Genomic DNA, 13,948 nt, shown 5'->3' with positions numbered 1-13,948 from the left:
ACCTGGAGGACGACCTGCAGTCCGACGCCGCTCTCTCTCCCTTTCTCTGAGCCTGTTGTCCACCCGAATAGCCATGGCGATGGTGGCTTCCAGGTCCTGGGGGAGCTCTAAAGGTGCTAAATGATCCTTCACAGGCTCAGTAAGACCATTCATAAAAGCATCTATTAGTGCGGGTGTGTTCCACCCACTATCTGCGGCCACAGTGCGGAACTCAATGGCATAATCAACCACTTGGCGCTGGCGCTGTTTGAGCTGCATGAGGACCCGAGAAGCATCTCTGGCAGGTGAGGAGTGATCAAATATTTTACTGAAATTATCTTGGAAATCTGCGAGTGACTGACAGATATTAGAGTCTCTGGACCATTCGGCCGTGGCCCAAGCGGCGGCTCGGCCCGTTAAATGGGACACAATGAAGGCAACTTTAGCCTGGTCTGACTCAAAAGCTGCTGGGTTGAGCTTAAAGTGCAGGTCGCACTGGACTAGAAAGGTTCTACAGTCACCTGAGTTTCCAGAGAACTTCTCAGGGGGGGCCAACCGCAGGGATATGGGGGCAACTGGTCCAGTAGGTGCCGCAGCTGGATTCTCTGCCGGTGGTGTCGCCGGGGGGGCTGTGTCTAGGCGCAAAAGGACTTGGTGTAGTTGACCCGCCAGGTGGTTGACCTGACAAGTGACTGAGGCTTGAAAATCCTCCTGACGCTTGGAGAGTTCCTCCACACCCCGGCCGACGGTGCTTAGCTGCGTTGCATGCTGATGGATATTTGTGACCTGTGCAGCCATGGAGGTTTGGAGATTCTTCAAGTCAGCTGAGTCCATTGTTGGTCAGTTCGTTCTGTAACGACCTCAGACAGGAAGGAGGACTCAAACGCTTAACTCGAAGGGAATTTATTAAACAAAAAACGCTCTCAAGGAGGATGATAAAAGGGAACAAAAAACGCTCACTTGGAGGACAGAATGAAACAAGGCTTCTCGGGCTGCATGACGGTGACGCTGACAAGACAAAACGAACTGACACAAGACAAGGGAGACAAGGACTATTTGAACATGAGGTAAGGGGACACAGGTGGAACCAATCAGGGGCGGGGTTGACAATCACAGCGGAGGGAAGGCACACAAAGGGAGGAAGTCAAGATCTGAAACAAGAGGGAAAAGGTGAGTACAAAATAAAACAGGAAGTGCATGACAGGACGGGACATGAGTGACTTGACTAAATGAAAACATAAAGGACCAACACATGACACAAGACAAGACATTAACAAATTTGACGAGACATAACATTGTTAACTCTTCTTAACTGTGATAAAAATAAATAAATAAATAAAAAAACACTTTGACAGATTATTTTACAGATGAGCCAGCAGACGTATACACTTCACATTATTTCCTTGTATTAAAAAAATAAAAAAATAAAATATTTTTAAAAAATTAAAACTTATTACAAACACTTTTCATATATTTTTCATGGCCTTGGAATATTTAAATTAAATTAAGTCAACAGTATTAAATCCATTTAGTAATTCATTTGAGTCAATAAACTTTTAACAGAATAAATCTTTTGAATCATTCAATGAATAACTTCAACCAACAGTTATCTGCTGTCAGGGATTGGTACATGTCTTCAAACACTATTTGTCAAATTGTTTAAATGCTGTTTTATTTTGTGATGGTATCTTTGAGTTTGACTTTAAACACAGTGATGTAGGAGGAGCTCCTGTACACAAATTCTCACTGGGGTCCAGTTCACATTATATTTAAAGGGATTTCATGGATTTGAAAACATACTAAGCACACTGTCAACATGGCTTACAGTAAGCTGACACTCTTGGTGGTTGCTCTGTTTGTTTGGACTGCTGAAGGCCAGACCATAACAGAGTCTGAACAAGCAGTTAACCTGCTCAACATCTGGGTTTGAGTTTGGAGGCTCAGTGTGGTACTGGATCAGACAGGCTCCTGGAAAAGGACTGGAGTGGATCACTTTGGTGCACACATCTAGTACTCCTATCTATTACTCCCAGTCAGTCCAGGGTAGATTCACCATCTCCAGAGATGACTCCAGCAGTAAGCTCTATCTACAGATGAACAGTCTGAAGACTGAGGACACAGCAGTGTATTACTGTGCTAGAAGAGACACAGTGAGAGACAATAATAGGAAAGTCACACAAAAACTACTTCTTCTATTCACCACCATGACTAGAAACACTCCGTTTTATCTGTATCACATTTATTACAATGTTGATTTTAATGGTAAAAAAAGACACATTTCAATATCAAATTCATCTAAAAAATACATTTAAGTTTAGATGAACAATTTATTCCTGAAACTAAATGCATTCTTTGAACCTTGTGACATTTTCATTAAATACATGGGCTTCAATTGATTGAATAAGCGATGCAATTACCAGCATTAATAAATTGTAATATGAGGAGGTTTGTTATCAATATATTAATATTTAATCTGAAATCATGTCCTTGACAAGCTGCTGTGAAACAATTATTACAGCTCTAAGATGAACCAGACCTTATTTAAAAACAGTGTACAATTATTATTATTATTATTATTATTATTATTATTATTATTATTATTATTATTATTATTATTATTGTTGTTTTTGTTGTTGTTACAGCTTCCTTTATTTAGCTCCAGTTTGAAACCCATTCTTATGCTCTGTATTTGTTTCTATGCAAACTCAGTGATCATCCTCATCACACAATTATAAAGACTGTCATGGGACTGTGAGTGGACGTGTAAGAGGATCAGAAGGTCACATCTCTTCAGCTTCAACATCAACCATGTTCTCTGTAGCTCTGCTGCTGCTGTTGGCAGCTGGATCCTGTGAGTCTCTCTTGATTTGTCATAGTCAACAATTCTTCTTTTAGTTTGATGATTTTTCACAAACATTTTCTTCTTTTAACAGGTGTGAAGTGTGAACAGTTGACACAGCCAGCCTCAGTGACTGTGCAGCCAGGGGGGTATTCCAGAAAGCGGGTTATGTGAAAGCTCAGAGTAAGTTTACCCTGAGATGAGGGAAACTCTGTGTTATCCGTTCCAGAAAGAGAGGTAACTGAAACTCTGAGTCAGTCACCATGTTAACTGACTCTGTGAACATAACCTGCTGGCTGGCAGGTTTTCTTTAAGAAACCCTGAGTTTCTACCTGTCTCCTCCCACCTGAAGCAAGCTGACAGACATGGGTTGTCCGTTTCTTCGCAATCTGATAGATATCGAGGCAGAATTAATTTGCAATGCCTTATGTCGGGAGATGTACTCAGGGCTCAATTGGATGTGCTTTCATTCCGAGATGAATCTGTTAGAACGGTATCACTTTATATTTCACTCAATATTTCTTAACATTCTCCGGCCATCATATATATAGGCTATATATATTCAGCATATATATTTCCTTTTTGTTGTTGTGTTTTTGTTAATGTTGCTGTGTTTTTCTTTTTGTTGTTGTGTTTTTGTTAATGTCGTTGTGTTTTTTTGTGTGTCGTTGTGTTTTTCTTTTTGTTGTCGTCGTTTGCCCTTCAGGGCCACCGTATGGATGAGACCAAAATCGCACTTTTCGGCTAGAATGAGAAGTGTTTTGTTTGGGCGATGAGCAAACACTGCATTCAAACATAAGAACCTCATTTCATCCGTGAAACATAGTAATAGAAGTATTTGATGGAGCATTGAGTTCTTAGTTGTACCAGCAAATTCTACAGGAAAATGTCATGGTGTCAGTCTGTGAACAGTAGCTCAACAGAAACTTTGTCATGAAATAAGACAATGACCATAAACACACAAGCTGCTCTACCAAAGAATTGTTAGAGCAGAAGAAAGTTAATGTTTTGGAACTGTGCAAGGACCTGGGGGCTATTCCAGAAAGCGGGTTATGTGAAAACTCAGAGTAAGTTAACCCTGAGATGAGGGAAACTCCGTGTTATCCGTTCTAGAAAGAGAGGTAACTGAAACTCTGAGTCAGTCACCATGGTAACTGACTCTGTGAACATAACCTGCTCGCTGGCAGGTTTTCTGTAAGAAACCCTGAGTTTCTACCGGTCTCTTCCCACCTGAAGCAAGCTGACAGACATGGGTTGTCCGTTTCTTCGCAATCCGATAGATATCGAGGCAGAATTAATTCGCAATGCCTTATGTCGGGAGATGTATTCAGAGCTCAATTGGATGTGCTTTCATTCAGAGATGAATATCTGTTAGAACGGTATCACTGTTCATTACACTCAATCATTTCTTACCATTGTCCGGCCATATCTGCCTTCTTGTTAATCTAATTTTTAGGAAGTATTTTATTTAATATTCATGTACACATCGTCACATGTTAGTCTTAAAATCAATGACTCCAATATGTATATTATGTAAAATAGTGTTAAATAAAAGTGTTAAAATAGTGTAAAATGTATCTACTAAGCAGGATATTAGATGAGAGGACATATGTGTTAAACAGCTTTCTGTTGGGGGTTTAAATTACTACATGTTAAAATAGCCACTGAATGAATATTTACTTAGTTTAATAGCCTACGTCAATTATGAATAAAATCAAAGCGAGGTACAATCACAGCCAGCAAAATGTGCCTTACTTTTCTGAATTATAGAAAGCAACATGTTTTCGAGAGGTATTTTTTTTCCATTAAAACTCATTCATAATAATTATATAAACTTTATATTGAAAGTAGTATTGCAAATGTTCAAAAGTTCAATCCAGTTTTTCCTCCCTGTGAGGAGGAGTCAATGCAAAACTTTGATGTCTTCCAGCTCTACTTATCTGACTGCAGAGAGGATGACAGAGAACAGTGGACACACAGTTTAACATGATGGACTATAGGACAGGACTGCTGCTTCTAACTATCTGCTGGACAGGTGAAGATTTTCACTGATATTTATCTGACATATTTTCATTTATATCACCAACTTCATGCATCTTTGACTTTTTTTGTCTTAACAGGTGTTGATGGTCAGACTCTGACACAATCTGAACCAGCAGTTAAAAAGCCTGGAGAATCCCACAAACTGACCTGTACAGGCTCTGGATTCACATTCAGTAGCCTCTACATGAACTGGATCAGACAGGCTCCTGGAAAAGGACTGGAGTGGATTGCTTATATCAATACTGGTGGTGGTAGCACATACTACTCTCAGTCAGTTCAAGGCCGGTTCACCATCTCCAGAGACAACAGCAGACAGCAGCTGTATCTGCAGATGAACAGTCTGAAGACTGAAGATTCTGCTGTTTATTATTGTGCTCGACACTCACAGTGACTGGAGTTGGTTGAGCAGCTGTACAAAATCCTACAGTAGGCTAAACATCAGACCCCCATTAAGTCACATGATAAATGTTTCATTAAAAACTTCAATAAAAAGATTGAATTCCTTCATGCCAAATATGTTTTTATGAAACCTGTTACTTTGATTAGTTTTTTTAAAGATCATTTCCAAAGAAAGGATAATTTTCACAATAATCATTTTTGACCATTGGAAGTTATGAATCTGATCGAGTGGCTATGACATGTGGAGTTCCTCAGGGTTCAGTTCTTGGACCCCTTCTGTTCAGTCTATATATGCTGCCTTTGGGTCAAATTCTGCAGAACTCTAATCTAGACTATCACAGTTATGCAGATGACACGCAGATATACCTAGCACTGTCCCTAGATGACTACAGTCCAATACAGTCATTGTGTCACTGTTTAGAGCAAGTAACACATTGGATTAACCAAAATTTATTTCAATTGAATCAGGACAAAACTGAGGTAATTGTTTTTGGCAATACAGAGAAGAGGATTGCTGTCAGTAAACATCTCGAGTCACTCTCTCTAAAAACTAGGGACCAAGTCCGAAACTTTGGCGAGCTGATAGACATCAAATCAATCACCATATCAACCTTCTATGAGCTCAAGAACATATCCAGAGTGAAGGGTTTTATGTCTAAAAAAGACCAGGAGAAGTTAATTCATGCTTTCATCTCCAGTAGACTCGACCTCAATGTTTTTACTATTATTGGGTTTTATTTTTATTTCTCAAATTGTATGTTTTTATGTTTGTTTTAATTTCCAATTCTTACTGTTAAATGTTTGTTTAATGTAAAGCACATTGAGTTGCCATTGTGTATGAAATGTGCTATATAAATAACACTGCCTTGCCTTAATCATTAATGATTGTAATTCTCATCTCACCGAAAACAACTTTTTAAATTGTTTTTGTTGATATGTATTTCAGTATGTGAGCATCTCTCTAGAGGTTTATATTCATGTCTGTGGCTTCAAACATCAGTAACACTGAAACCAATAAAATATTTTATGTAAAACTCCAAACCTTCACACAGCTGCAGAAAACTCAAACTGTTACATGATTTTGTTGTCACTTCACTTTTTTTTGGCAAATGATGAATTTAACTCTTCAGGTCAAGTAAATTAACATAGCATTTAAAAAAAAAAAAAAAAACATTTCATCATGTTAGATTATTTTACACTTGGAATCAGATGGAATCAACATAGACAGATTTTGAAAAGAAACTTTCAGTGTTACTGTGGATGATAATTAGTTTTTAACCATTATTACACAAATCTAACTCATTTAATATTGTATCCTTGAAACATGCAGTATTAGACTAAATCTGTTCATCTATATTAATAAGTGAATAGATGATACATTATTTTAAATGTCATTTTGAATAAAATCATAGCATGATTATGAGTTCACTAAATTAACCACATATTATACTCAAGTATGAGAATTGAGAGGAAAGACAGAACTCTTCACCTCAAAGTGATACATAGAAATACTACAAAATAGATACTGTACTTGTTCATTCAACAACATGCAAATAAATGTGATTCATAAGGAAGTGAAGTGTGTGTGTGTCAGTGAGAGGACAGAAGAGCTAACATCAGTTCAACTTCAACATCAACCATGTTCTCTGTAGCTCTGATGCTGCTGCTGGCAGCTGGATCCTGTGAGGAGCTTTCAGTGGATTCATACTAATAAACACATTAGAAACACTGAATATTCACATGAATGATGGAGATAATGTTGATTTGTGTTTCCACAGGTGTGTACAGTATCGATTTCATCCAGTCAGACTCAATGGTTGTGCAGCCTGGACAGTCTTTGACCATCACCTGTCAGGTCTCTGGTTATTCTCTGACTGATAACAGCTATGCAACAGGTTGGATCAGACAGCGTGAAGGAAAACCAATGGACTGGATTTTTCATCCTAGGGGAGGAGGAAGCTTTTACCAAAATAATGCTCTGAAGAACAAGTTCCTTTTTCACACACATACTTCTACTAGTTCAGTGACATTAACAGGACAGAATCTGCAGCCCGAGGACACAGCTGTGTACTACTGTGTACCGTGTAAACTATGCCTATGACACAGTGATACAAACCACATACAGTCCTGCCCAAAAACCCAGCAACCATGTGACTCTACCACTAATATATCTTTCAAATTCAGCTTCACACATAACATACATGTTTGAGGTACTTTGATGTAAACAATGTATTATATCTACTTCAGTTATTTGAGATTGGTGTCATAATGATACAAAAAACTGTTTATATTCATGTAAGGTGAATCTCTGAAATCCAATAATTTCCCACTAAAACTGATGTTTTTATTTTTTTGTGTGGTTAATTTTTCAGTTGATCTGCTAGTAGTTTGTACTGTTTAGGGATTTTTTTGATAGTCGCCATAGGTGTTATTGTTATTATTAGATTAAAATTTACCAAAAGTCAGGGTGGAGAATGTCACTTCTAAAGACCTTTCAAACGCAGGGCACATTTCAAAGTCATGAATAACATTAACTTCTAGTCTCTAGTCAACATTAATTAACAATAATAAAAAAACTAAAATTGTTTGTCCTCAACAAACAGAGTGTTTGACAGCCAAATCAAACTCAGTTTAGTCCTTCTTGTGAGGAGGAGTCAATGCAAAACTTTGATGTCTTCCAGCTCTACTTATCTGACTGAAGAGAGGATGACAGAGAACAGTGGACACACAGTTTAACATGATGGACTATAGGACAGGACTGCTGCTTCTAACTATCTGCTGGACAGGTGAAGATTTTCACTGATATTTTTATGACATATTTTAATTTGTATCACCAACTTGATGCATGTTTGGCTCTTTTTTTGTCTAAACAGGTGTTGATGGTCAGACTCTGACAGAATCTGAACCAGCAGTTAAAAAACCTGGAGAATCCCACAAACTGACCTGTACAGCTTCTGGATTCACATTCAGCAGCTATGACATGAACTGGATCAGAAAGGCTCCTGGAAAAGGACTGGAGTGGGTTGCTTATATCAGTAATGGTGCTAGCAGCAAATACTACTCTCAGTCAGTTGAAGGCCGGTTCACCATCTCCAGAGACAACAGCAGACAGCAGCTGTATCTGCAGATGAACAGTCTGAAGACTGAAGATTCTGCTGTTTATTATTGTGCTCGACACTCACAGTGACTGGAGTCTGTTGAGCAGCTGTACAAAATCCTACAGTAAACATCATCACTGGGCTCAAAACTCCAATTATCTCACATGATTAATGTATTCAGTTTAAGTTGTTCAAAACAGTATATACATAATCTGATCCTGCTCTTCTGTTTGAGAACCATGTGATATTTCTTTGGACCTAAAAGACACATATTCTAAAATGGAAAATATGTATAAAGTACAGTAGAATGCCATGATATGTAAATAATATTAATAAATAAAATTATACTAAAAATATTATTATTACAATGTTTATAAAAGAGCTTAAATTAAGATTTGTAAAATTAATAGCAGCTGGGTTCATTTATTTAAAAACTATTAAATCACAATTAAATAAATAAATGAGTTTATTAAAATTAAATAAATTCAGCTGACAATGTGGCTTAAAAGCACATAATCTCACAGGAAATCAGTCTTCAGCATGTCAGTCATTTTCTACACATACAAAACTATAAATGTGACATTAACAGGACTGAATCCACAGCCTGAGGACTGTTTATTTCTGTTTACATGTAAACTACAGTGATACAAACTACCAGCTGGCCTGCATAAATACCCAGTAGCCATGACTCCATCACAAATGTATCTCATTTCATTGATACATGAGTTCATCTTAAAATGTATCATACAGACAGTCTTTGTGATTATTGTTTGGGTGTATGACAAAACTAAATACTAACAAAACTATAATAAACAACAACAAAAAAAGAATAATGAATTCACTACTTAAACTATACCAGATTACCAGTAAATGAGCCACTCCCTCTCCATGATACTCTGATGCAAATCTTCAGTGTGTGCAGTGTACTTATGTCCTGCTGACTGGTCTTGTTGTTTGTGTGCAGCATCAGAGGTCACATCTCCAGCCTCAGGATGATGAACACAGTCACTCTTCTGCTGGTTGCTCTCTCTCTGCCCTGTGAGTTCTCCTGCTTCTTTTTGTTTTATCTTTTATCAGATAACATCAACTGTTAGTCACTCAGTGATACCAGAAAACTTCCCAGATGACTGTTTGTCTCTCTTTCTTCTGTGGTTTGTCTCTCTTTTCATCTCATCAGGTTGTACAGGTCAGAGTATGGAGTCCATTCCTTCCAGTTCAGTAGTGAAGAAGCCTGGGGAGAATCTCAGTCTCTCCTGCAGGGGATCTGGCTTCACATTTAGCTGCTGTGTAATGCTCTGGAATGGACAACCTGCAGGAAAAGCACTAGAATGGATGGGGCGTATTTATGGCGATGCAAGTGGAACTGAATATGGTCTACTGCCAGTAGTAACACTTATGCTAGCAGTTTGAGAGGATGTGTAGAAATCAGCAGAGATGGTAGCAACAGCATGGTTCATCTGAGACTGTCCAACTTAAAGCCAGAGGACTCTGCTGTGTATTACTGTGCCAAACACACACTGGTTAAAGTAAGCAGAGAGGCTTTACAAAAACCTAACACACCTACAGGGGGCAGCAGAGGATCTGAAATATGATGGCAGTGAGCACAGGTTGACAATGTGACCAAACATACACACAAACACAGTGAAACACTTCCTGTTTGTTAGGTTTTATTTCAACAATGTCACAGTCAGTAATTATCAGAGTTTTATTGGGACTCCTGATGTCTATGAGTGTATTTATTATTTCTCTGTTTAATAAAACCTATAAAAAAAGACAAACAACTTTCCGTGATTTTTTGAGTTTGAAATAATAATCACATTTTATTACAGTCTGTATAAGTATGGAATAAGTTCCCCCATGGATCCATTCCAATGCTCAATTAACAAGTATTACACAGCTTGGATCAGACAAGCAGAGAGTCTGCAGAGAAAAGAACAAGTTCAGTATCATTGCCATTCAGAGTGACTCTAAATGGGCAGATTGTTCAGCCTGAAGTTTAAATCACACAGTGTGTGTTGAAACTACAATGTGAGTTAAATTCAAATCAGTTCTGTGAGGAGGAGTCAATGCAAAACTTTGATGTCTTCCAGCTCTACTTATCTGACTGCAGAGAGGATGACAGAGAACAGTGGACACACAGTTTAACATGATGGACTATAGGACAGGACTGCTGCTTCTAACTATCTGCTGGACAGGTGAAGATTTTCACAGATCCTGAGTTGAAGCTGCCTTAAAAAACTTAACATCTTAAAGTAATTGAATATTTTGTTTTTTGTCTTAACAGGTGTTGACGGTCAAACTCTGACAGAATCTGAACCCGCAGTTAAAAAGCCTGGAGAATCCCACAAACTGACCTGTACAACCTCTGGATTGTCATTCAGCAGCTACTACATGGCTTGGATCAGACAGGCTCCTGGAAAAGGACTGGAGTGGGTTGCTTCTATCTACAGTAGTAACATCTACTACTCTCAGTCAGTTCAAGGCCGGTTCATCATCTCCAGAGACGACAGCAGAGAGCAGCTGTATCTGCAGATGAACAGTCTGAAGACTGAAGATTCTGCTGTTTATTATTGTGCTCGAGACTCACAGTGACTGGAGTTGGTTGAGCAGCTGTACAAAATCCTACAGTAAACATAAGACCCCAATTAACTCACATGATGTTTTATTAAAATAAAACAAATGAATACAATTATTTGATTCCTTCACTTCCAAAATTATTTTCATGAAACTAAAAATATTTTACACATTTTATTTTATTTTAATCCAAAAAGGCCAAACTCTGTCCTGCCTGGACTGGAGATGAACCGCTTGTAGCCGACAAGAGGTGGAGGAGGAATAAATGATGTCTTAAATGTGATAGTAGATAATATTTCCCTGAGGAGTAATGCTTTGAAAAGATGTAAAAGAACATACAAATGTAGAAAAGAACATATTCTGTTTGTGTACCTATATGACATGTGATTAGCATGCATGTTTACAATTAAACAGGGATTTAGTATTCACCTTTTCCCCCTGATTACATGATTAATATTGCTGTTAGTTATTATATTTGTGTATGATCATATTGTATTTTAATAACTGTACAGCACTTTGGTTCAACTGAGGTTGTTTTTAAATGTGCTTTATAAATAAAGTTTGACTTGACTTGACTTGACTTAAGTCGATGGAAAGTAATGCTCTAAATAGAAACTTCCTCTCACTTTCACACTCAGACGTTATGAGAAGGAAAGAGCAGAAAAATGTAGTCAGCAAAGAGTTAAACATCTAGAGTTCAGGGTTCAGACTCTTATACACACAAACAACAATAACTAACAAACAAGCCAAAATGCAAACATGCTGATATAAATTTTTTGGAAAAAAAGTAATCTGACAGATTCAAATTCATTTTAAAATATTCCTCTTTCCCCTTTTGACTACGTGTTGAAACAACACTTATTTCCTGTTTATAATTAATAAAATACCAGCATTTGCTTTTCACAAAAAAAAACGTAATAAGTCACATCATCCTGTTGTTGTTCTCCTAAATTCAGTAAACATGGCAGAAAAACAGGAACAAATTATTTTATAATTTATATTGTAATATAGTTGATCCAAAGGAAAGGCAGTTGTTTAGAATGAAGCCTCCTGTTGTCCTTGGCTCAATTTTTACCCGGGATGACCACAGGTGTTAACTGAAGAATGAGGTTTAGTTTCTTTAAATGAGGGCTGTTGACCATCATTTCTGTGTAAAAACTGTGGTAACTGTAAAGTTGTTATTGACATTTCACACAAATCAACTCCTTTATATTCATGAAACTATATGTTAGACAACAACAGCAAAATAAAAAAAATAACAATAATAATAATAATAATAATAATAATAATAATAATAATAATAATAATAATAATAATAATAATAATAATAATAATAATAATAATAATAGCTATATTTATAAAGCAGCAGTAACAAGACTGACATTGACATGATGAAGGTAGAGGACATACAGTATACAGTAAGGAGATGATGAAAATATCATATAAAAATATATAAATATAAATGAAATATAATAAGATAAAATAATAAACAGTAAAAATAAACAAGTCAGGATTGTGTTGATATTTTTGACTTTTTCTCCTTGTAGGGGGCAAAGACAGGACAGACTTACAAGTATGATTAAAAAAGGAAATCAACTCCTTTGTATTAAAATGAGGATTAAAAGCAGCAGAATTAAAAAGCTCAGAGAAATTGCTAGCAGACAAACTGTTAAAAATGGATGTTAAAATCACAGTTGTACACAATCCAGTAAACATCATCACTGGGGTGACAGACAGTACTTTTATAGATCTTTTATTTATTACTTCTGTTGTTGTGTCTTTTTTTAATAAATTCACAACACAAAACAGTAAATGACAGAACAATCAGAATCATTGTTCAAGATATGTACAGGCTTATTAATATAAATTATCTTATTTGAAATGTAATGTCTCAATAAAAGTAAAAATGAATGTTGCAGTTCTTTCAAAAAACACTGCAGGACAGACACTATCAGTGACATTTCTAAACATATCATCTTTACAGAGTCACTTCCCCTCTCTGCACATCTGGGAGCACACCTGCAGCTGTGAAACGGTTTAGAAATTGTCAGAACTGCAAATAAACTTTATTAAAACGAGATAACTGTATTTACATGTCAGTATGTATCAAGGCATGAAGTGGCTTCAGAAAGATAAAATATTAATTTAAAAAAAAAAAAGGGCATATCAAACCATTTCATGAACATTATTTTAGATAGAATACATACAGATTACAGACTAAAATCAGCAGTAACATTAGCTGAGTTGATTTGTCTGTAATGTTGAAGTTGATCAGGTTGTATACACAATCACTCTTATACAGTATTTATTTTGGACCATGTTATTAATATTTATGATCCCTCAAAACTGTGTATAATGGAAACAATGACCATAGTTATGGACAGACATCACTGAATAAGTGATTTGGGACACAGCTGTGGCTTTTATAGGTGACAGAAGGATCATGGAGCCTTTTTGGTGTGTTGGATTATGTATGATGAGTGTTTCCTTGTGATGAGTTTGATTAGTTAATGATTGTAATGAGTTCCTCTAGTTTATGTCTGGGGAGTGTTAGTCATCGTAGCTGCTTGACCGATGATGCTTGACAGAAGTGTTTTGCATTTGACCGTGAGATAGTTCAACTGGAGCAGCCTGTGTCATTTACTTGTTGGTTTGAACTCTGACATTAACATTTGTCGTGATTTTTTCTTCTGCTGATTAGCTACCAGTGATTTAAAACAATTAAAAAAATAAAAAATTAAAAATTGAATTTGGTCAAAGGAAGTCAGACAAGAAAGTACTGACTATCGATCATGACATTGCAATTGGCAAATTGAAATTTACATTGAAATGTTTACTTTATATTCATGAGCACATATCAATCTATTATAAGTAATGTACAAGTGATTAGATGTTGTTATACACATTATTATAAATAATTAAATAAATAAAAGTTTAACAAGGATCCAACCAGGAGACAAAGAATAACAACAATGTATGCCTTCAGAATTATTTGAAAGATACTTCAATCATACCA

The 13,948-nt window shown here is 36.6% G+C and overlaps 2 gene segments (V, D, J or C); both read left to right on the top strand.

Annotated features, from left to right (window-relative positions):
- Positions 1 to 2,787: 2,787 nt before the first annotated feature.
- On the top strand, positions 2,788 to 5,252 carry LOC133999397 (Ig heavy chain V region 914-like). The segment is given in 2 exon segments: positions 2,788 to 2,830; positions 4,939 to 5,252. Coding segments are annotated over 2 exon segments (357 nt in total).
- Positions 5,253 to 10,504: 5,252 nt separating this feature from the next.
- Positions 10,505 to 10,950, top strand: LOC133999969 (Ig heavy chain V region 914-like). The segment is given in 2 exon segments: positions 10,505 to 10,553; positions 10,643 to 10,950. Coding segments are annotated over 2 exon segments (357 nt in total).
- Positions 10,951 to 13,948: the final 2,998 nt, after the last annotated feature.

Source organism: Scomber scombrus, chromosome 18 (genome assembly GCF_963691925.1).
Source record: "Scomber scombrus chromosome 18, fScoSco1.1, whole genome shotgun sequence".
Taxonomy (NCBI): domain Eukaryota; kingdom Metazoa; phylum Chordata; class Actinopteri; order Scombriformes; family Scombridae; genus Scomber; species Scomber scombrus.
Note: the sequence above shows the minus strand (reverse complement) of the source record. Positions and strands in the feature narration are given on the sequence as shown.